At 35.6% G+C, this 24,780-nt stretch overlaps 2 protein-coding genes across 2 annotated transcripts in view; both read left to right on the top strand.

The window, feature by feature from the left end:
- The window catches only part of LOC113663133 (butyrophilin subfamily 1 member A1-like), a 34,367-nt gene extending 9,616 nt beyond the window's left edge, over positions 1–24,751 (top strand). Inside the window, exons 2-11 of the mRNA XM_047812475.1 lie at positions 15,997–16,347; positions 17,891–18,169; positions 18,460–18,561; positions 19,831–19,854; positions 20,013–20,039; positions 20,320–20,848; positions 22,405–22,478; positions 22,755–23,105; positions 24,089–24,367; positions 24,484–24,751. Coding sequence (XP_047668431.1) covers positions 15,997–16,347; positions 17,891–18,169; positions 18,460–18,561; positions 19,831–19,854; positions 20,013–20,039; positions 20,320–20,848; positions 22,405–22,478; positions 22,755–23,105; positions 24,089–24,367; positions 24,484–24,602 — 2,135 coding nt within the window. The 3' untranslated portion in view covers positions 24,603–24,751. The remainder of the gene's footprint in view (positions 1–15,996; positions 16,348–17,890; positions 18,170–18,459; positions 18,562–19,830; positions 19,855–20,012; positions 20,040–20,319; positions 20,849–22,404; positions 22,479–22,754; positions 23,106–24,088; positions 24,368–24,483) is intronic.
- LOC125145724 (butyrophilin subfamily 1 member A1-like) lies at positions 3,333–12,458 on the top strand. Its single transcript, XM_047819844.1, has 7 exons — positions 3,333–3,497; positions 7,959–8,309; positions 8,868–9,140; positions 9,334–9,435; positions 10,124–10,156; positions 10,477–10,503; positions 10,737–12,458. Exons 1-7 carry the CDS (start codon positions 3,422–3,424, stop codon positions 11,276–11,278), a joined length of 1,404 nt encoding a protein of 467 aa, XP_047675800.1. The 5' UTR covers positions 3,333–3,421; the 3' UTR covers positions 11,279–12,458.
- Positions 24,752–24,780: the final 29 nt, after the last annotated feature.

Raw genomic sequence — 24,780 nt, 5'->3', positions numbered from 1 at the left:
AAACCAATACAATTTAAATGATTAAATGAACATGTATAGTCAGATCATTGTAGCAGTGTTGCATGCAGTAGGCTATAAGGTAAGTTGTGATTGTTCATATGAAGTTTACTCACGTGGAAGAATGTAAGTAATAAACTTAGACCTACTAGCACTATGCATTATATTGTGAAAAAGTAGATTATCTTCATATGAAACCTTAAATTTTCTCTGGACTTAATGATAAATACATGTCTGACCGTTGGAATGAACCAAAAAAAAAAAAACTAGAAATCGCATTCATGAGGATTTATGGTGATTTTATTTCTCTGCCTACATTGACGCTAATGCATTAAGAGGAGGGGGTCCCCCGTACCAAGATGGCGGCTCAATTGACGCATTCGTTCCAATGTAATGCCCTATACAAGGCGACATCTAGTGTATATATATCTATGAGCCTCCACCTGTTGCTTTCCTTCTTCTTGAGTTTTAATGGCGGTTGGCAAACAACTTTTAGGTGCATTACTGCTATTTACTCATTAGGATGGTGGGTCAGAACCTATCTATATTATTTTATATAATGCTGTATCCTTAAAATACTGCAACAATAAATTAAGACATTTAAACCCGTCCACAAAATGCTTATCATGTACATTTTTTTCTTTCTCTTCGATAAGGCTACACATCAAACTTTTTCTCTCATTAACATATTTAGGGCACTTTATTATAACGTGTTCCAAATTTTCCACCTGATTACAATGTTAACATTTTCCCCTTTCAAATTCTATTCAGAGTTTCATTAAGTTCAGTGTGACCAAATCTCATGCTGCTTTTCACAGAACGAGACTGTTTTTTTCAGGCACCAACTGGTACAGTATACAGTCAAAGGCTGTAAATTTACAGAAAATGATTAATCTATGTGCCTTTGGCTGTTAATTTACAGGATTAAACTGTCTACTGAAATAACAGTATTTTACTGTTGGAAATTGCCTGTTTTTTAAAAGCAATTTTTTTTACAGTGTAGAGTTTATATGTTGTTAGTCTGATTCCTTTTAGAAACTCAGAAATAATGAAAGGATTTAGATACATCTTGAAGCTGAATCAGACACGTGAGTGAAGCTTCCATCAGGTTAAGATACTGTTCAGTGTTTATTTTCTCCTGAAGATGATGTCAGTTTTTAGTGAATGTTCTTAGCATTTGATAAATGTTTAGTAAAGTTTGTTTTGTTATTGGATGTGTGGATGTATTTGAATTAGAGCTGCATCTCTCCACAGACCTGCAGTTTTAACCTGGAGGAGTTGGAGGATTCACTAACATACCTGTAGTCAGTAACTGTGACTAATGTGTCATTTAAAGATTTGTTATATTGCTGAATGTTTTGTATGAAGAGGATACAGGAGTTTTTTTTTTTATTGTTTTTTTGTTTTTGTTTTTTTTTAATTAAAGGTTTATTCTCTTTATTTTTTGTTGCACCAGTGAACATAAACAATCATATGGAGGATTGTCTCTAGATCATGACCTATAACAGGCCAGTGGAGGTCACTGTTACTGGCATACTTGCTGTAGTTCACTGCACTTGCATCTGAGTCACTGTACAACCTTCATTAGAGTGACTTAACACTGTGTTTGGGAACAACGACTAAGAAATCGCTATTGATCATTTTTTAAGTAATAGACTAACAAAAATTACACATAGTGACAAAAGCTTTCCTGCAGCACTGAGTAAATGAATATCTAAGTTTTTCTATGACCAGAGCTGTTCTGTGCTAATTACCTAGCTACACACCTGAACACTGTAATTCTAGCCCTTGATTTTGTTCCATGTTGTGTCCATTTAACACAGTATAAATAAATACAGCTGATAATTCAGTTTGTGTTTGTTAAGTAAAAGACTTTATACACCCAAATCTCTATGTATCTCAGGACTGATGCTGAGTACTGAAGAAATAAAAATAGCATGAAGATCATTCATGGCCTAAAAGTCAGCAAATAGTATTGTCACATTGATGCAAACGTAAAATAGGTGTGTGTGTGTGTGTGTGTGTGTTTGATTATTTTATTGTTTAACTGAATTGTGTGTGCTATTTTCTATTATTGCACTTGACACCATGTGCCTTGTGTTTTCAATCTTGTTCTTTCCCAAAATTTGTTGATTACCCAAATTTCATGACACTAGGTCAGGGTGGGAACATAGACTGACTGATCAATTAATATCTTTGTCTTATGACTTATGACCTTTTACCACTACCACAGTCTGGTACAGTGTCCAAATCACTGCAGATGCTGAACCCAGCCAATGGTCAATCTCACCCAGAGATACTTAACCTCTTCCACCTGGGGCAGACTCTCCACCACATGCATCAGGTCATGAAGCACTCATTTGTCTACTCTTATTGCACTGGATTAATAAATATAATGTCTAAATAATTTTTTAAAAGAAGAAAGCTTCAGTTAGTCCAGAATCTTATCTATAGAATCTTATCTACCAGCTCCCAGACACACTTTTAATTCATTATAACACATTTGTTTAGTGAAGCTCTTCTGAATTTTTTTCTAGGTAAAGGAACAGATCTAAGGTGTTAATGGGAATAAGAGTGTTTTGGTGAACTGGGGTGTTTAGATGTTAGACACATTCACTGTTACGTTTGTTGGCCACTTAAATTCCCAGGAAACCCTAAAGTCTGTGTTACCTTCTGGCTCTGCCTTTTAAATACACTTTGGCTTATCTAGGCTTTTAATTAGTGAAAGTTGACAGGTCTGTATCAACAGTGCATATAAGAGATTTAAAATCTTCTGAATGCTAAATCCATTGCTAGTCCCTGATTGGCTGAAGGGTTGTCAGGTCAGAACTATGATCTCACAATGAAAAGTTTATTTAAAATCACTTCCTTTATTGGTTGTTGTTCTATAAAGATAAAATAAAAATATGTAATATTAATATAGAAAAAAAAATACAAGATTAAATAAAGTTCGAGAGAATTAAAATAAGAGTGCATTGAGCACAGTGTTGCAGATTGTCTTGTGTAGGGTGTCAGAGAGCTGGACAGACCGATGGACTAACTCTGCGCTCTCTCTCTCTCTCTCTTGCGCTCTCTCTCTCTCTCTCTCTCTCTCTCTCTCTCTCTCTCTCTCTCTCTCTCTCTCTTTAGGAAAAGATCAAATAAAATCTAAATCTCACTCACATTGAATAGCATTGTGGGTAAACCAAATAAAATTAAACCAAATAAATGATCGACATGATTCTATACACTTTATGTAATATTAAGTGTTCTATAAATCCTTCAGGGTGGATTATAGCGGTAAAAACTGAGTGAGCGGTTTACTTTAAATATTACAGCGTCTGGTCGAAACAGGAAAACACGTGTAGGGCAAAAAGGCGCAAGAAAACGAAAGCGACAGCAACGTACAGACCTGTCAGCTTTCTCGTCGTATTCTCAAGGAATAATGATCAACATTCATTCAGCGACGTGTATTTATGTGACTCTCCTGACTGTCTACAACTTTATGGAATCTCAATCCGGTAACAGACCTACTGTGTGTGTGTGTGTGTGTGTGTGTGTGTGTGTGTGTGTGTGTGTGTGTGTGTGTGTGTGTGTGTGTGTGTGTGTGTGTGGCGCGCACGTGTGTGTGTGTGTATGTGTATATGTGTATGTGTGGGCTAGATTAAAAAATCCTGATGAAAACATGGTGTGTGTCCAGACACAAATACATTTTGTTGCAGAAAAATCTGTAGTTTAAATGTAGTACAGGGAACTTTAGATAAAGATTTAGATGTTTAAGGAAGTGTATGAGAGGGGTTTAGGCCATAAGACATACTTCCTCACACACTACTTTACCACTATACTCTCTCACACACACTATCATACCCTTGCACACCTACAACTGTGCTCTCACACACACAATTATACCCTCACATGCACACAACTATAATCTCACACACTATCATGCCCTCACACAGAATAACTGTGCAAGTGAGAGAGTATATAATTAGAATGGAAGTTAGTTTGATCAACCAGAAAGTTTATATCCTGATTCACATATTGGCTTCCAGTCTAGAAAACAGAGCGTGTAGCTTGAATAATCATGTGGCAAATTCAGTCAATTGTACATGATTTAGAAAGTAAACATGGTCAGACAAAACATTCCAATAACACAGAATTATCCATCCTGAAGTACATAACCTCCATTTATTTAATTAAACTTTGTAACTAGGATTACCACTGAGGCCATTGCTAAGTTTCCAAAGTTCAATATACTGTAAATGATCTTCAGACTGACAGGTAACCAGGAACCCATAAAGGAAATATAGAGATGACAGACAGCCTGGAGTATTTGGTAACAACTATATTTGAAACCAAATCTGCTCATGATTCAACATAGATATCTATACATAGATGCCGCCTTGGGGTCCTAAAAATGCGTCAAAACCGCCGCCATCTTTGTTCGGTGCTCCTTTACCTCAAATGCATGGACGATGCCGGACTTCTGTGCTGCGTTTAGTTGTTCAAACGAAATAAATCTAAAAACCAGACAGCAAGGGATTACATTAAACAAGTGAGAATGTGTTTTATGGTATTGAATGTTAGGAAATTATATTTCTGGTCCTGGTACTTGACACAAGCAGAATGCTCTTTTCTCGTTACTTCACTTAAGGACATATTTAATGACATTATGTTTGAAAAGGGTTTGGATTTTTTTTATCGTATGTTAATTAAAATAAAAAAAATTGTATAATATGACTTGCTGTTTATATTTGTTTTATTTTTATTGCATTTATATGATATTTGTGTTTTTGTAATTGAATTTTGCCATGAAAATAGCTTTTGATTGCTGACATGGTATTAAATAAAATAATCAGAATCTGAATCTGTTTGTAGATTCCCAAGTGATGAACAGAGACGTCAGTTATGGACAAGTTGCAGGGACACTAAACACTTTTTTAAATAGTTAATTCAGCTGACAGTCCCGGAAGGATGTCACCAGTTAGCTTGGCAGTGTAACACACAAGTTCAGACTCAAAGTCAAACTTTTTTTTGTTTGTTTGTTTGTTTGTTGTTTTTTTGTTTTTTGTTTATGTGACTTTATTACATACTTATTTAATGTGGAAAAAGTATTGCGGAAAAGTAATAAGTAAAAGATTCAACAGTCTTTGGCACCTCAGCTATCTAACTTTCACATTATGTTCATCTTGAATTTGTGATTTGCTTCCACCTGCAAATTGCTTTGTGTATCATATTTAATAAACCAATACAATTGAAATGTTTAAATGAACATGTATAGTCACACCATTGTAGCAGTGTTGCATGCAGTAGGCTATGAATTAAGTAGTGATTGTTCATATGAAGTTTACTCAAGTGGAAGAATGTAAGTAATGAACTTCCACCTACTAGCACTATGCATTATAATGCAAGTCAAAAATTTAAAACCTTAAATTTTCTCTGGACTTAATGATAAATACATGTCTGACCTTTGGAATAAACCAAAAAAACCTAGAAATCGCATTCATGACGATTTATGGTGATTTTATTTATTTGCCTACATTGACACTAATGCATTAAGAGGAGGGTGTCCCCCGTACCAAGATGGCGGCTCAGTTGACGCATTCGTTCCAATGTACTGCCCTATACAAGGCGACATCTAGTGTATATATATCTATGATGATTAAAGGCAGCTTAGAGTCTCAAATGTATATAGCTGGGAAATTAAAAGAAAGCTTTTCACTTCAAAACATCACCCCTAAAATCTTGTATCCTTCAAAATGTGCACAATATACACACTATTAGACATATTAGACATAAGAAAACAGAGCTGCCAGGCAGGAGACAGTGCCAATTGCAGGATGAAGGCTTTATTGTAAAAAAAAAACAAAAAAAAAACAAAACAAAAAAAAAACGGATAAGTAACAAGAATAAAACTGTAAGAGACACTGGTTGAACTTTAGACTTACCATAATGAACCATTTGGAACATTATTAAGAAAAAAGGGAACTGGTGTGCTTAGCGACCATAAATGAACCAGAAACACAAGGAATAAATCTACAGCTATTTAATTATCATTGTAATGAAGAAAAATCCATATATACAGTACATGTCTAACAAATCAGAAACATTCTTTGGGTTCAGGAGATTGTCAATGGATTTGTCAATGAATACTGTCTGGCCCTCTGTTTTAAAACACATCTGTAAAGTCGGGAACCAAGGAATGTGAATCTGCATATATTTTATACAGCATTTATTATATACAGTATATATCTTTGGTTCTTTTAATTGTGATTATTTTGACCAACATTTAATAAACACCCACCAATTTACTATCTCAAAAAATTAAAATTCTTCATAAGACCAATTAAAAAAACATTTTTATTGAATTGTTGGCCTTCTGGAAAGTATGTTGATTTATGCTATACATAGTTAATACTTAGTAGGGGCTCCTTTGGCTTTAATTACTGGCTCAGTTCGGCGTGGCATGGAGGTGATCAGTCTGTGGCACTGCTGAGGTGGTATGGAAGCCCAGGTTTCTTTGACAGTGGCCTTCTGCTCATCTGCATTTTTTGGTCTCTTGTTTATCATTTTCCTCTGGACAATAAACCATAGATTCTCTGTGGGGTTCAGGTCTGATTAGTTTGCTGGCCAGTCAAGCACACCATGGTCATTTAACCAACTTTTGGTGCTTTTGGCAGTGTGGGTAGGTACCGGATCCTGCTGGGAAATGAAATCAGCATCTTTAAAGAGCTGGTCAGCAGAAGGAAGCTTGAAGTGCTCTAAAATTTCTTGGTAAACAGGTGCAGTGACTGGTTTTCAAAAAACACAGTGGACCAAAATCAGCAGATGACATTGCACCCCAAATCATCACAGACTGTAGAAAATTAACACTGGACTTCAAGCAACTTGGGCTATGAGCTTCTCTACCCTTCCTCCAGACTCTAGGACCTTGGTGTCCAAATAAAATACAAAACTTGCTGCGCTCCCCAACCTCATCAGTTGGGATATGCAAGGAAAAGATTCCACTGTGTTGTAATGTATATGTGGCGATAATATAAAGGCTTCAACTATTGTGCTCTACACATTTTCTCAGCTGTATCCTTTTTAGTTCTTGTCTTTTTGGCAAACAGACTAAGATTGGACTGAATGAAGGAGTATTATCGGGTTAGTAAAATTACAAGAGGCCCATTAAACAAACAAACAACAAAAAAAAACAACTCCACACACAATATGATGGACACAAATGTATTGAACAGAAGTAGTACATGGAATGAATAAAATTTATAGACACTCTCACATTCACATATATACACAGTGGTGTGTAAAAGTGTTTGCCCCCTTCCTGATTAATTTTTTTGCACATTTGTCACACTAATGTTTTAGACCATCAAACAAATTTAAACACAAGTCAAAGATCACACGTAAACACAACAAGCAATTTTTAAATGAAGGTTTTTATTATTAAGGGAAAACAAAATCCAAACCTACATGACCCTGTGTGAAGAAGTGTTTCCCCTCTAAACCTAATAACTGCTTGGGAGTGTTACAGTGATGTGGAGGAATATATATATATATATATATACACACACACACACACACATATATATATATATATATACATATGCACACAATGACCACTCTTTGTCATAAATTCCTGAAGCTGAGGCTGAGTGTTTGCTTCATTTGCACTACCGTGGACTGACATGCTCCAGGAATAGCTTTTTTGCTGAGCTAATCAAAATGACAACAATTGCTCACAGGTGGAAGCCAAATGGCTGCTAACAATGATTAGCAACACCTGATTGAATTTACCAGTCATTTTTAGGAGGTAGGGTGACCCTTTATCCAACGCAGTGATTCTGTTATTTATGTACTGTATGTACTGTATGTATGTTTGTTCACTTGTTGCTATTATATCTTTCACTTTAAAGGTATAAGTTGCACTGAGAAAATACAGTTGGATATATTATTTATATACATTTTTATTTCTAACGCCACAGAGCGTTTACAGGTTATTGGTCCAGAAGAACCTCTTGTTGCTGTAGCTGGTGAAGATCTGGTTCTACCCTGTTTTATCAAACCCAACACCAATGCTATGGACATGACAGTGGAGTGGTTGAGAGTAGATACAGGGTTTTTATTAGTGCATAGCTATAAGGATCGTGGAGACAAAAATAAAGATCAGGTGCAGTCCTACAGAGGAAGAACATCACTGTTCAAAGAGGAGCTACAGAAAGGCAACGCTTCACTCAAACTCTCAGATCTCAGAGTTTCTGATGAAGGAAAATATAAGTGTCATGTTGAAGATAAAACATGGTATAATGACATAACTGTTCATGTTATTATCGAAGGTAAGGTCCATTTCTGCAAATAAGCTTTAAAGAGTGAATGATGTACTTAACAATATTAATGATTTGTGCATTCATAAACCAATTTCACAATGTGTATTTGAGAGGGTTATATAATAGTTACCTCACTGACCATCTAAATAAAAGGTTAGCTGATTTAGATGTGTCTCGATAAGAGGAAACATGCAGGAAAGATCAGGATAGAAATAATCTTTAGAAATGCAGCTAACTTTCTCAACTTCTTTATTCTTTCTTTTTTATTATCTGATAGCAAGATACAGTATTAGGATCAGCATTTATTTTTTTTCACTTTGGACAGAAAACACATTGTTTTTCATGCAGATTTCCAAATGCTTTTTCATATAGCATTATTGTCATTAAAAATCATATTTGGAGAATAAAATATTCTGTACTAATACCACATGGTAGCACAGTCTGGGGTATGGTTATTTAATACATTTGTATAAATTTATATTAATTAAAATTTTATTTATGGTATTTTCTATTTAACAGTTTGTTTACACTCTACTTAAAACAATTATTTTTGTTTATTGCCTGCAGTTCTAGGAAGCCATCCATTGATGATGATGGAGAGTTTTGATAACTTCGGAGGGATTAATCTAGTGTGTGAGTCCAGAGGCTGGAAACCTGAACCTGATGTTCTGTGGCTGGACAGAGAAGGAGTCTCTCTGACTGCTGAAGATACACAGATACACAGAGACACTGAGGGCTTCAGTGTGAAAAGCCACATCACTGTTTATAGTGACTCTAACCAGTTTTACTGCAGACTTCAGCAACAACATCACATGAAAGAGGCAGAGATTATCATCAATAGTAAGTGTCCACAAATTAAAAAAAAATATTTAGATTGTAACATTCTACTGTAATCTTTACTGCAGTTTTTTTGCTTTTTATGACATCTGTTGGTGATTTGGCTGCAGTTCTTTCTGTTAGTGTGTTTTCAAGTTATTAAATAACTATTGTACAGTTTCTTAAACATAACTTAGAGACATTATTGTCATTTCAGGTAGAGTCTTTGTTGTTTGGAAGTGGGCCTTCAGCATTTCAGTTGTAGCATGTCTTTTTCTTGTTGGATTGATACTAACTCTGTGTTTTGGCTACAAGAAAGGTAATATTTATATCTTTTTTCTAAGTCCACAGACTCTATTAGAACAGAAATGAAATACCTTACAAGATTAGAGATTGAAACACATCAGTGACTTTACATTTTCACACCGAATGCTGACAATTTCTAAGCAGCTCAGGTCATCTGTCCAGATTTGTCCTACAGGAAGTAAACACTAAGGAAGCTTATGGAGTGTAATCAGAGTCACCAAAACCTAATAGTATACTAAATAACTCAAATAAATAATAAAATAAGTAAACAAAACTACCTGATTTTTTTTAAACCAGAATTACCAAGACTTTTATAACATGATTTAACATTATTACTTTCAATACGTACATTTACACATTACTTTTTGCACATTACAGGTTCAGTTTCAGTTTCAGGTTCTGTTGACTCTGAGTTCACTCCAGGAGAGTTCTGTTAGAAGAGTAAAGATACAAACACAGTCACTGTACATTTATACGACTTGTTTTCTATATTGACTTATAACTGACATGTGACATTCATCTTTGTGAGGTGAACGTAATTATTTAATAAATATAACATCAGAGGACAGTTAAATTTTATAACTGCAATCTGATTGTGTTGTCTATTCACCTTTTTACTACATTACACTGCTGAATCTATTTTTTAGTTTTATTTGTGTAAAATGTACACAAAATATTAAACTTTTTTTTATCTGTTTTAGCCTCAGAACTTCAACGGGTGAAGCAACATGCAGGTAAGAATGAACTCTGTGCTTTTAAATTATGTAATGATTACATAATTGGATTAAATCATAAAGGTAACTGGGAGACTGTTACACTGTATGGGCCTTTTTAACAGAGACGCAGTTTAACATGGTGAAGGTTCACAGGAAAATGCAGTTTGGAGCAGAAGGCTGAAACATTCTCATGTATATTTTAGTTAAAGCAAACAGTTTCTGAAAATAAATTATATAGAAAATCTCTACTGAAGAAACTAGTTCTACTTTATTGGTTTGTATTTTTGGTCTGCAGTAGACATTTTAAATATTCATTATTTTATTTTTGTGTTCATAAGAACTTCTAAAGAAGAAGATGTTTAGAGGTAAGAACTATTTTAACTTCAATGTTGTAAAATCAGAGTCTTTCCTGTGTGTGTGATCAAAAAGCATTATTTACTTACCCCCAATGCTTCCCTATCAACACACACCCCCACACATATACAGTAATATAATCTTTCACTCTAACAGCTTTTCACATATCAGCAGAATTACAGGCATGTTGTTTCTCTGAATGAATAATTAGTTTTGTTGTGTGAAAATGGTGTGTTTCTCTCAGTGGATGTGACTCTGGATCCTGATTCAGCTCATCCTCAACTCATCCTGTCTGATGATGGAAAACAAGTGACTCATGTAGACACACCACAGGATCTCCCTGATTCACCACAAAGGTTTAATTATCCCTCTGTTCTGGGAAATCAGAGTTTCTGCTCAGGAAGATTTTACTATGAGGTGCAGGTCAGAGGGAAAACTGACTGGACATTAGGAGTTGTGAAAGAGAACATTAACAGGAAGGGAGAGATTGTATGGTGTCCTCAGAATGGCTTCTGGATTGTGGGACTGTTCAATGAGAATCAGTACAGTACTTATGATAGTCCCTCTGTTCCCCTCACACTGAGAGAGAAGGTGGAGGTTGTGGGGGTGTTTGTGGATTATGAGGAGGGTCTGGTCTCCTTTTATGATGTGAAGTCCAGATCTCATATCTACTCTTTCACTGATCAGTCTTTCTGCTCAGAGAAACTCTATCCATACTTCTGTCCTCGATACAAAGAAGATGGTAGAAATTCAGCACCACTGATCATCTCTGATGTTACTGAATAAATATCTGCTTTAAATTCTATAACTTTAAAAAAAAAATTTCATCTCGATATAATCATCCATTTATTTATTTTAATTTTAAACGTTTATTAGGAATTCTGTTTCTATGAACACTAATATACTTGTGATTTCAGCAAGATTAAAGCCATTATTAGATTTCTAGAAATTCTATGAAGACACAAGGATGTTAGTGGTTTATTTAGAGTTGATATGCTAGTTTGATTCCTTTTAGAAACATTGTCAGTTTGTTTGATGTAAAGTTGTTTTTTGTTTTTGTTTTTTTGTGTGGATGTATTTGAATTCGAGCTGCATCTCCTCACCAGTGTTGTGCTAGTTACTAAGAACTAGCAACCGTTACTAGTTACTTCATTCAAAAAGTAATTCAATTACTTTATTGATTACTTACACCAAAAAGTAACAAGTTACTGTTAAAAGTAACTTTTTAGTTCTTTAATGTTCCCATTAATGCCCTTTTATGTGTTATGGTCTATAAAAACACAAAACCAGACATCCCAAGTGTCCCGGATGTTCCGGATGTTGATAGTGGCTCCCTGATGCCCGCAAATTAGAAATCTATAGCAAGCAAGCGAGCGAGCGAGCATGAGCGCGCATGCACGACAGAGACCAAACCTTGTAGTGGCAGAGAGAGAGGGGGCCAATCCTGATTGGCCTGTTTTGCTAAGTCAACCAATCAATTGTCAGTCTGACGGGCTATACCCCATGTGTTTCGGAATAACTCCCATTACTGCCGCACATACTTGAATAAAAGGAAACATGCCCACAGTGCGTCGTCTTCGTGTTTACAATGGTTGGCATCCACCAATCCTACAATGCGTCGCTGTAGTAAACAGGTTAGGCTGTAGGCTACACTTCAGTCAAAATGAATTAATTAAAAAAAATAATTAATTTAACAAATGCACCATATAGTAACGGAGTTACTTTATTTAAAAAAAAGTAACGCGTTACAGTATTAGTTACTGTCAAAATTAACGGCGTTACTGCCCAACACTGCTCCTCACAGACCTGCAGTTTTAACCTGGAGGATTTGGAGGATTCACTAGTCAGTAACTGGGACTAATGTGTCATTTAAAGATTTGTTATATTGCTGAATGTTTTGTATGAAGAATATACATGTTTCTTTTTTTGTTTGTTTATTTTTTAAATTAAAGGTTTATTCTCTTTCTTTTTGTTGTACCATTTGTAAATATGAATATAGACAATAATATGGGGACTTCAGCAAAGAGTGTCATTTATTGTCATGAACCTGACAGGAAAAATATACTTACTGAAGATGAATAAAGGGATGAAATGATTCACATTCTGAAGTAATTATACTGACGTACTTGCTCCTTAGCGACACATGTTTTCGGATTGCGCAGGAAACCTTCCGCGCCCCCGCTAAGGAGTGTGTCTTAATTGGCACGGGGTCGTGTTGGAAACACAAGATCAACTATTAATAGTTGGTCTTACCTTGAACGCAGGTGTTCTTCGAAGTCCCCTCGGTCTTCTAACAAAGGCTCCTCTCCAAGGTCTTCTACTTAATCTGTTGTTTGAATCTTTAAATGAAGGAGGCAGACTTAGACCTTTTTGTCTTTTCAGGATCCTCACAATGGGAGGCCTTGTTTTTATTAAAAGTAGTGTAATACAAATAGGTGTGTGTAATATATGTAAAATAAAAAGAAAAAATTACAAATAAAATCTTCCTACAAATAATCAAACAGTAAAGGAAAAGGTATTAAGATGCAAAGATTATAACAAACCAAGAAACACTCTCCAACTTGCGTTTGTTCTATGATGCACCTAAAGTATAACATGCACTATGGCTGTCTACAATAGAATGCACACTCAATGTGATTCAAGGGAGGCTTTTATACTTTTTTTACTGTGGCCAGTTAGATTTGGCTGTCAGGTTTGGTTGGCTTTGTGCCTTTTAGATGGCTACCATCTTATTTCATAAATACTTCTCGGTTTCCCAAACATATCTCGCCAGCCGACTCTGTCCGCTGCTAATTTTTTTTTTCTAACCTCACGGTTAACACTTCTATATATGGTCATACTTCCTGCAACTTCTCAGGCTGTGATTACTGTATATAGAACTGAAGCTTTCTCTCGTCGTGGAATTTGACAGCGAGCTATAAAACACTGTGCGTGCAGATTACTCCCCGCGAATACACAGAAGGCTTAACTTTTAACAGCAGGCCTTGAAACACGTGTGCAGATACGCTCAGTAATACACAGTAGGCTTTATAAGTGTTTACTACTAGAAAGTTTACAGTAAAATAAACAATATTAATCTAATATCTCTATTACATGAGGATACATGATTATAAGTAAAAGAAAAGCATTTCAGAATTTTTCTTGAACATTCTGAAAATAAAACATAACACATAATGCATTATAGCCTTCTTTTTCTTTTGGAACCTTCTTCTAGCTGTCTAGGTACAGCGTCTGATCCCACGGTGTCTTCTTTTAAACACTCATATTCAAATATTTCAACTCTTCAACCAATTCTTCAACCTTTTGGATTTTTACATCAATCTTTAGTTTATGTAAACATCAATCTAAAGTTTATTCCCCTTGCGTTTAGCATTTCTTTCCCTATTTCTGAATCTCTTTGTATTATCTATGTCCGTCTGTCTATTGACGGATAAGTAAATAATTGGTCGTAGCGTAGCTGAGAACCAGTATTAAGAAAACCAGTATCAGGTATGTAGAGGCCTGTAACTCCATCCCGTACATGCCAGTGTCTGATAACATCTCTTGCATGCCGCTGGCTCACAACAATGTGTAAATAGTAGAGGTGCTCTATAAAGGCCCAGTGGATGTCACTGTAAAGAATGTATTGTGAGAAGTTCACTCCACCTTGACCAATGTGGGAGCTACTAAGCTGAAGAAACTGACTCACCATATACAGTCACCTTCATTATAGTGACTCAACACTGTGTTTGGGAAAAACAACTAATACATCACTATTGCTCATTCTGTAGTATTGATCTGGCATTCACAAAAATATAGTGACAAACTTAACAGCTTTCCTGCAGCACTGTAATGTTGTGGCTTGCATGGCTACTATCTACATAGACACTACCTACATTCTATGCATGCTGTCCTAAGAAATAAAAAAGGGGGGTTTGGTCGCTTGGGTAAACAGGTTACACAGGTTACAAAAAGAAAGTAGATCAGAGATTGTGGACTTTTAGCCAATCTTTATTTTTTCTGTGTCCTCTTATCAAGAAAATACTCCTACAAAGTTGTGAGTGTGTTTATTCCTTGGGTAAACAGGTTACACGGGTTACAAAAAGAAAGTAGATCAGAGATTGTGGACTTTTAGCCAATCTTTATTTTTTTCTGCGTCCGCTTATCAAGAAAATACTCTTACAAAGTTGTGAGTGTGTTTAAATATTTGACTAAAAATTATTATTATTATTATTATTATTATTATTATTATTATTATTATTATTATTATTATTATTATTATTATTATTATCATCTCTTTTTCAGGAACTATGTTTTTCTCTGTGACTTTCCTGATTCTGTACAGCTTCACAGAATCTAAATCAGGTATGAAAACCCTCTACTCTTTATGTGTGTGTGTGTGTATACTGAATTCTAAAGTTGAGATGTTTTTGTGCCCAGACAATTCTGTAAGTTTAATCGAATATAGTTGCTCTAGAGAGAAACAATCTCTGATCTGATTGTAAATTAAGATGTGTAGAAGATCTCCTCTTTCAGAGCTGAGTAACATTATTGGATTAACACATGGGGAAAATGTTGTAATAATTAGGGAGACTGAGAGGCAGAAATCATTCTCTGTACAGTATATGAAGTGAAGAATTCACTGATTTGTACTGACATAAAGGCAATAAAAAAAAATCCCCGGCCACCATAAAAATTATGTGATTCATTAGCTCATTAGCTGTTATGTGGTATAACTGAAAAAATGCATGACCTGAGCAGCTCTGTGCTAATTACTGTACCTAGCTACAAACCTGGATACTGAAATTGATCCTTTACATTGTAGCAGTGCTTACGCTCTGAACTAAATGTTTCTGATCAACCAACTGTGTAAAACAGACTTTTCTCTAAGGAAATATAAAGATGATGGACAACCTGTATATACCAGTTTAAACAACTATATTTAAAACCTAATTTGCACATGAGAAAAGGTAGCTCAGTCTCAGATTCATATATCTGGGTAATCTTCACTTCAAACAATCATCAAAAAAAGTTTATTTGTGTCCCTAAAATCTTGTATCCTCCAAAATATATCAACTAATATATCAACTAAATATTGTGCACAGGAAAACAGAGCTGTCAGGCAGGAGAGACAGTAACATTTGCAGGGTAAAAGCATTATTAATTTAACAAAAACATAGCCATAAAGGAACTGGTAGACTAAGCAAGACCCCCAGAGCTGTACAGATTTTCTCCACTGTATCATGAATTTTTCAAAAATCTACATATTTAGATTTTGTAATTCTTATAAGCTGACAGATTAGATGGGCTGAGTGATGGATTTTTACAAAGTGACAAGAGAACCATTAAATGTTTTCAAGGTTAAAACATTTACATTTTCTTCCAAAGAGATACTACATAAAATATATTACATAATATAATTACATAAAATATTGATAAAACATAAAAAACATAATCACATTTTACTGATACAAATGTACTGAATAAAAGTTATAATAAAAGTTGTTTCTTTTCTGAAAACACAGAGCAATTACAAGTGGTGGGTCCAAAATATCCTCTTGTTGCTGTAGTTGGTGAAGATCTGGTTCTGCCCTGTTTTATCAAACCCAACACCAGTGCTGTGGACATGACAGTGGAGTGGTTGAGAGTGGAGAGAGGGGTTTTATTAGTGCATAGTTATAAGGATCATGAAGACAAAAATGAAGGTCAGGCTCAGTCCTATAGAGGAAGAACATCACTGTTTAAAGAGGAGCTACAGAAAGGCAACGCTTCACTCAAACTCTCAGCTCTCAGAGTCTCTGATGAAGGAGAATATAAGTGTCTTTTTGAGGACAAATCCTGGTTCGATGATGTCACTGTTCATGTAACTGTTGAGGGTAAGGTCTATTTCTCTATACAGTGAACTACTGTATTTGTTTGTTTATTTGTTTATTATTTATTTAGGGATAAACACTGATTAATCACAGATTTTTTTTTCTAGCATATCCAACTCCAAAAGGCAATATGGGATCTTTGGTTTTATAAGATTATTCATATATTTCTATATATTTATATTATATGCACTTTATTATCTCTGATGTAACCTAGGATCAGTAGGTGTTTGGCTCTTTCAGTATCAGACACCATCTGCCAGTTGTCCCAGGCTAGTGTGATCAGGCCCTGGCATGTGTCTAAGTAGGATTTATACTATAAATTACACACTTATAATTCAGCCATGAAAACAATTTTAAGGCATCTATATCCTTACAGACTTCCCCAGTCTCACTGGCCCTGTTAATGCATGCTCAGTGCCACTGTTGCATATACAGTAAATGTGTCACATTATATCTAAACCCCTCAGACACCAAACGTAACTAGGGCCATAATGGCCTACTTTGTGATTAATTCTGTGACAAGCCACAGTGGCACCATTAATGCATGCTCAATGATGCTTGGTTTAGCATGTATAGTAATATGTCTACCTAAAATAATCAGAGGGCCAATAACCATAAAGGCCTTCTCTGCTGCCTCTTTGTTGGTTCTAAGGACCTTCCTGTATGTCTTCGATGCCCATGAGCTGGTAGGACTAGCAAATAAAACTGAAATGCAAAGCGTCTGCAACCAACATCTATGGGACTGACTCCATGCCTGTCTGTAGCACTCTTCTAGCAAATCTAGCTACTTGGCTCATTTTCTTCATTGGCCTCCTCCATTCTCTCCTATCATGCTACTGTAGCATTTCAACATGATGCTTTGATGTTTTTGAAAGAAGCACTATGTCTGGTCTCAGGGTGTTCTTTTTAATATGTTCTGGGAAACAGAGCTGCTTTTTCAGGCCCACCCTCAGTTGCTATCTATGTGCTAGATAGATAGATATTGTAAATAGTTACTGTAGTTGTGAGTTTGAATCCCAGGACCATCAAGCTGCCACTTCTTTTGCTCTTGAGCAAGGCCCTTAACCCTCAGTTGCTCAGCAGTACAAATGTAAGTCGCTCTGGATAAGGGTGTCTGCCAAATGCCGTAAATTTACTTTTGAAATCTTTATGCTTGAGCATATTTTTTCTTCTAACTTTGCTACAGTTTTTTTTACCAGGGTGTAGGTCTTAGAAGAAGACTTTTTTTTTTGAAAGACTTAGCCAGAGTCTGATGGAGTAGCTGAAAAAGCAGTGCACAGAAGATGCCCTTACAATTTGGGCCTAGAATGTTTGATGCACACATCAACAAAGACAGCACTCCTCTTCTGCATCTCGCCTCTTTTCAACTCACCCTACAATAAAGACTCGTGTTTAGCACACTGCAGTCCTTACAATATACACACACTCAATAGTATCATTATTTTTTTACTTTTTTTTCTCTCTACTTTGCTTACGCTTTTTATTTTGATGTTAAACCAAGCCTATATATTATATTAAGGCAATATTTTTTGGTTATTAATTTTAGTTCAGGGAAGCCACCCGGTGATCACGATGGAGAGTTTTGATAACTCAGGAGGGATTAATCTAGTGTGTGAGTCCAGAGGCTGGAACCCTGAACCTGAGGTTCTGTGGCTGGACAGAGAAGGAGTCACTCTGACTGCTGAAGATACACAGATACACAGAGACACTGAGCTCTTCAATGTGAAAAGCCGCATCACTGTTTATGATTATAGCGACATTGACAGGTTTTACTGCAGACTTCAACAAAAACATCATATGATGGAGACAGACATTATCATTGATAGTAAGTGTTTTATTTAAATAAAAGTTTTCCAGATATTTATAGTGTAACATTCTTCTGTAATCATTACAGATAAAGTCCTTAATGAAACATGAACATAATGAACATGCTATTTTGTGAGTGCGTTTTGCAGTTACCAAGAATTATTGCCGTTTCATACACATATCTGTAACACATAAATTGACTGATGATCACTAAACTAGAATAGAATAGAATGAAATATTTGAATAGCTCTGCTTACAATGAAAATTGGATCCTGTTGGTGTTTCATGTAACCTTGGGTTTCTTTGTAGGTAAAGTCTTTCATGCTTGGAAGTGGATTGTCGGTATTTCTGTTTCAGCATTTCTACTTGTTGTTGGATTGATATTAACTGCTGTTATCCGCCACAAGAAAGGTAATTATTATATCATTTTACTTTGTATCATCCAAATCATTATACTAATGTGTATACTATAGCTTTAGTCCACAGATTCCCAGCTGGACATTATAGTGTTTTTCTGCTTTAACAAGCTATCTTAAAGAGGAAAGGGGAGGGCTGTTAATCAGTTACTTATTAAACTATTATTAAACTAAAATAAACTATGTTTTCCATGAGCTGATATACTAGCGTACTTGCATACCTGTAGCTGATCATATGTTCAGCATTTATCAGGATCAGGAAGAGCTGTGAGGGGAGAGCATGTTGTTCTGTCTGTCAGCATGCTACACTGCTGTCAATTTCCCACATAGCCATTCATTTGCCACAGTTTGAGGCTCTGATGCTTCTCAACACAGCAGTCATTGTATTGTTGCTCTGTGGTGATGTGGCTGAGTGGATTGTAGGTGTAGGTCTGCTAATACTCTAGTGAGTGATTATGACAGGTCAGGTAGTATGTTGCTTGGCTTCTGTGACAGCAGTATGTTAGCACTAGCTACTAAAAAGTATCATGAGTACATGTGACAAATGGTCATGTGAAATATAGTAGGCTGAATGGTATGATGGGTGTTGCAGTCCAAAATGGCCATATTGAATATGAATCCATCACTGGCATGACACTAACCCCGACTTACGATTGCTCAAATGAATGCTAGCAAATTATTGTCACCCCTGGTCATGAGTCCAGACTGTGAAATCAGAAACAGATAAAGAAATGTAAGAACTAGACATCTAATTAAATAAGACTGGATTATGTACATTTAAAAAAAGTAGCACAAGTAGCTTAATCTTAAAAAAAGAAGACTATACTGGGTTGATACTCCCCTTGTTTCTATGCAAACTCAAAATTCAGTTTCAGCTGCTTGATTTTTTTAAGAGCTTGATTTGTTAACATGGAATTTGCTAACCTAAATTTTTAAGACCTGGATTTCATAATTTAGAACTTTTAGATTAAATTGTCAAATATTCACAGTGAAAATTCAATTAACCACATTTATTTTTTCCTAAGCATTACACATTCAGGTTCAGGTTCTGCAGACTCTGAGTTCACTCCATAGAGTGTTCTGTAAGAAGAGTAGAGATACAAACACATCAGTAGCTGTACATTAAATGACTTGTTTTCCATATGACACATAACTGACCTGTAACCTCCTGTTCCACTATATGAAGGGAACGTAATCATTTAACAAATATATAACATAAGAGGACAGTTACATTTCATAACTGCAAACTAATTTTAATCCTCAGAACAAAAGAAGAAGAACTATGCAGGTAAGTAAAAAAAACGTTTGAATCAGGATCTATATTTTATATTTATTATACTGTACTGTACATATTATTTCACAATTAAATATATGAATGTTTATTTGTTAGTTAAATCTAACTGAATTTGCATAAAATAATGCTAAATATTGTTGCATGTTTTGCAGAGATTACAGAGAAGAAGAAGTTTGAAGGTAAGAACATTTTCACCTTTATGTTCAGTAGAATTAATCTCTCTCTCTCTCTCTCTCTTTCGCTTGTTGTGCATGAACTCTAATTATCTCAGCTAAAAAGCAGCAGTTAACTCACAAACGCACACACACACACACACACACACACACACACACACACACACACACACACACACACACACACACACACACACACACACACACAAGCACACACACACACACACACACACATGCACACACACACAAATGTGAATTGGTTTTGTTGTCTCTGTGTGGTTCTCAGTGGATGTGACTCTGGATCCTGATTCAGCTCATCCTCAACTCAACCTGTCTGAAGATGGAAAACAAGTGAGGCATGTAGACACACCACAGGATCTCCCTGATTCACCACAGAGGTTTAAATTTCCCTGTGTTGTGGGACAGCAGAGTTTCTCTTCAGGGAGATTTTATTATGAGGTGCAGGTGACAGGGAAAACTGCCTGGACATTAGGGGTGATCAGAGGGAACATTGACAGGAAGAAGAAGATAAAAGATGGATTATGGCTTTTGGAAATGAGGAATGAGAATAAGTACCGGGCTTTTGCTGGTCCTGCTGTCCACCTCACACTGAGAAAGAAGGTGGAGGTTGTGGGGGTGTTTGTGGATTATGAGGAGGGTCTGGTCTCCTTTTATGATGTGAAGTCCAGCTCTCGTATCTATTCTTTCACTGATCAGTCTTTCTGCTCAGAGAAACTCTATCCATACTTTAGTCCTTGTAATAATAATGGAGGCAAAAATTCAGCACCACTGATCATCATTGCTGTTAATGAATAAATATCAGTTTTGTATTCTATAATATTTAAGAAAATGCTATATTTACTTTTTCAACAGATAAGTGATCAATTACATTTAAAGAATTGTGTACAATATGATTTCAGACTATGCAACTCAAATAAATCCTATACATTTTAAAGTGTTTAAATGAATATTAATAATATCATCATCTGAGTAGTTAAATTCAGATTTAATTTTTCATTTCTAGAAATTCTTTAAAAACACCTGGCTCTTAGTCCAGTTACTGACCTACACTTAATATAAAATAAGCACTTATTCAGTGTTTGTGTGCTGTTCATCTGATTTCTGAAACAACACAAAACAGATGTATAAAGGTGAATAAAATACATTACTGACTGCCTGTGTAGGTTTGTGATTAATATAACAATAATAACTTATTTTGTCTGGCTTGTGCTAGATGTTTTAAATGTGGTATATTCTCAGTTAATAAATTGTTAATCTGAACAATCAATCTCAATGATTAAATTTTATCAAAATATTAACAGTGCATGTGTCTGTCCTTACATCACCTGTGATTTGAAGAACCTAATGACGATTTCAGCACGGAGTATTCTTAAAAATCAGTAATACAAAACAAGATCCAGTTAATTTGATCAGGTTATACCTCCATCTTTCCACAGATAAAAGGGAGGAAAAATATTTTATTGTGTGAAGTCCTTCATGTTAGCATTAGCTGACAAAAGCTGACAGCTTTCCAGCATTAGTGTAGTGGTTGTCACTAGCTTGGCTACTGCCTACATTGACACAAAGCATCATTTTCAGCATACTTCCTTTGTTTTGTCTGTGTTTTAAAGTTATTAACAGGTTACACAGGTTACACAAACGAAAGTATAGCAACTGAAATTCTGGTCTGTTTTGAGTGTTTTTAGTGTTGCAGTGAGGTAAAAGAGCCCCGAAGAGACGAGGCACCTGAGCAGAACTTACAGTAGCTGTGCGTCGTTTACACAAGTTTAAGTAAAATCGCTGAAAAGAGAAGTTCAAAAACACAAAGAATAAAATAATAGAAAAATAAAGAGTTCTTTGAGTTCATCTCCACGTTCTGACCAAGGGAAGTGTGACACACATAGGCCTACAGTCATAGTTTGTCCTCTATACTAGCACATTGTTTACCATCTTATGGAATTCTGTACATAATTGTGCTTATTTTATTATACGTGCAGTGTGTGTGTGTGTGTGTGTGTGTGTGTGTGTGTGTGTGTGTGTGTGTGTGTGTGTGTGTGTATGTGTGTGTGTGCATGTGTGTTAGAGAGAGAGCAAGAGTGTGTGAGAGAGAGAGAGAGAGAGAGAGAGAGAGAGAGAGAGAGAGAGAGAGAGAGAGTGAGTGAGTGAGATCAACCAGTTTGGCTGGTTTCCCTACCTCTGGACAAAATGAAAGGACTGGTGAGATTTAAAACTCGAGTGTCATTATTTAAGATATATTGCTTCACGTTGTATGATATACAAGTAAAATTAAGTATATACAAGTAAAATTAATTAAATTTAATTTAATGAGACAAATTAAAGAATGAAATTTAGTTTGTGAAACGGACTGTAGCAATTACAACACAGGGATGATGTTCCAATGTATGTCTCTGCTGTTTGTCGTCATCTTTATGGCCACTCAAGCAGGTACAGTATAAATCAACTGTGTGTGTGTGTGTGTGTGTGTGTGTGTGTGTGTGTGTGTGTGTGTGTGAGTGTGAGTGTGAGTGTGTGTGTGTGTGTGTGTGTATTAATATTCAGCTTTATTAGTTTTTTATGTATTTAAGCTACTCCACAGGACTGAGACATGTTCCTCTTGTATAAATAAAGCATAACACATTCTTAGCCACATTTTTTTTTACATACTACAGATACATGTATAATTATTGTGCGAGATATCCGTGATCTTGTTCCACAATGCAGAGCGATTAAAGGTGGCTGGTCCAAAGGATCCTGTTGTTGCTGTAGCTGGTGAAGATCTGGTTCTGCCCTGTTTTATCAAACCCAGTGCCAGTGCAGTGGACATGAGAGTGGAGTGGTTCAGACTTGATGCAGAGCACTCATTAGTGCATCTCTATAAAGATCAGAAAGACTACAATGAGAAGCAGGCTCAGTCCTACAAAGGAAGAGCATCACTATTTAAAGAGGAGCTACAGAACGGCAACACTTCACTCAAACTTTCAGCTGTCCGACTCTCTGATGAAGGCGAATATAAGTGTTTTGTTGAGGATAAATCCTGGTACGATGACATCATTGTGAACGTCACTGTCAAAAGTAAGAACTATTTCTCTATTTAAAGTTTACTCCTTGAGAACTCAGGGAGAAATCTGGAAGCAAGTGTGCTTTTCTTCATATAAAAGTTTAAATGCATGAAAATGCATAATCTAAGCTTTTCATTATAACTAACCATTTGTGGATGAAGTGTCATACAGCACTAGACCACAGGTTCCCATCCCTGATCCTCACGTATCCTGCCCTGTACATTCTGCTGCCTTTACTGATTTTAAATTAACAAGAACAGACATACTGATATACAGAGTTTAGGTGACATTGAATCAAAGTATACATAATGACCTCAGACACAGTTGGGTCTGAGGATACACGGTGTATTGATTCATTGCCAGCCAAAGGTTTTTGAGCATGTGGAGTTATTTTGTGTTTCTCAGATTTTTCACTGTTTGTAATGAAATAAGGTTAATAATTAAAATGTCTATTCTCAATTAGATTCAATCCTTTTTATTCAAAGACTCTATCCACTCTCAATTTCTACTGGGAATCTAATGAGTGCATTATTATAGGCAAGCTAGATACTTAACATTTTAGCTATACTTAACATTTATGGAAAGAGTTAGTCATACATGTGCTGTGTAACTGTCAGATTTCAGGATAGATGACTTTAGAATTTGTCTGTGTACTGTAGGTTGCGATTTTGCTTCGAGAAAGAATGCAAAAAAGAGAGACTAATGAAGGAATAAATGTTTATAGCTACAAAATATATGTTTTTATTTAATAGGTGTTCTTTAATTAAAAAAAGAATTGAAAATGTGTTTATTAATTTTCTACAAGATGTTTACTACAGTTCTAGGAAGCCACCCAGTGTTAATGATAATGAAGTAAAAATATTAATATATGCAAAACGGTTATATTCAAAATAATCAAAATGCAAAAAATGTCACTTCCACTGGGAATGTCACACTTACTTTGTATTTTGATGTTAACATTTTACTTACCAATACCTTTTTGTTTAATGACTACAGTTCTAGGAAGCCACCCAGTAATAATGATGGAGAGTTATGATAACTCAGGAGGGATTAATCTAGTGTGTGAGTCCAGAGGCTGGAAACCTGAACCTGATGTTCTGTGGCTGGACAGAGAAGGAGTCACTCTGACTGCTGAAGATACACAGATACACAGAGACACTGATGGCTTCAGTGTGAAAAGCCGCATCACTGTTTATGATTATAGCGACTCTAACAGGTTTTACTGTAGACTTCAGCAACAACATCACATGATGGAGACAGAAATTATCATCAATAGTCAGTGTCCATTTTTAAACTTTGCTTTTAAGTCATTATTAATAATCCTTAACCATAAACATTTCTATTAACATCATGATGATTTAAGACTTCATATCTTTTAAACTGTATTTCAGGTGACATATTTGGAGCTTGGAAAATATCTGTGATAAGTATTTTCCTTTTAGTGTTGTTAACTACAGCTGGATTCGTTTTAACAGTTGCATGTGCCTATCAAAAGAAAGGTAATGTCTGAAATCAGTCACATGCCAAAAATGTTTTTAAACTTCCATTAATTTTAAACCATCTGACTGAGATTTGGGAAAATATATTATTTTAGATTTAAATTCTATGTTTCATCATAAAGCAGTGAAATGTGGTGAAAGTTGTTTTTTAGATATTTTGCATTTTGTATGAGATCATACAGATTTTAA

The sequence above is a fragment of the Tachysurus fulvidraco genome, chromosome 1, assembly GCF_022655615.1.
Source record: "Tachysurus fulvidraco isolate hzauxx_2018 chromosome 1, HZAU_PFXX_2.0, whole genome shotgun sequence".
In the NCBI taxonomy this organism is placed as follows: domain Eukaryota; kingdom Metazoa; phylum Chordata; class Actinopteri; order Siluriformes; family Bagridae; genus Tachysurus; species Tachysurus fulvidraco.
Note: the sequence above shows the minus strand (reverse complement) of the source record. Positions and strands in the feature narration are given on the sequence as shown.

Coding starts and splice junctions, on each gene's coding strand:
- LOC125145724 (XM_047819844.1), top strand. CDS start 3,422: ATGATCAACATTCATTCAGCGACGTGTATTTATGTGACTCTCCTGACT. Junction 8,310..8,867: donor TGTTCATGTTATTATCGAAG/GTAAGGTCCATT, acceptor TATTGCCTGCAG/TTCTAGGAAGCCATCCATTG. Junction 9,436..10,123: donor GTGTTTTGGCTACAAGAAAG/GTAATATTTATA, acceptor TATCTGTTTTAG/CCTCAGAACTTCAACGGGTG.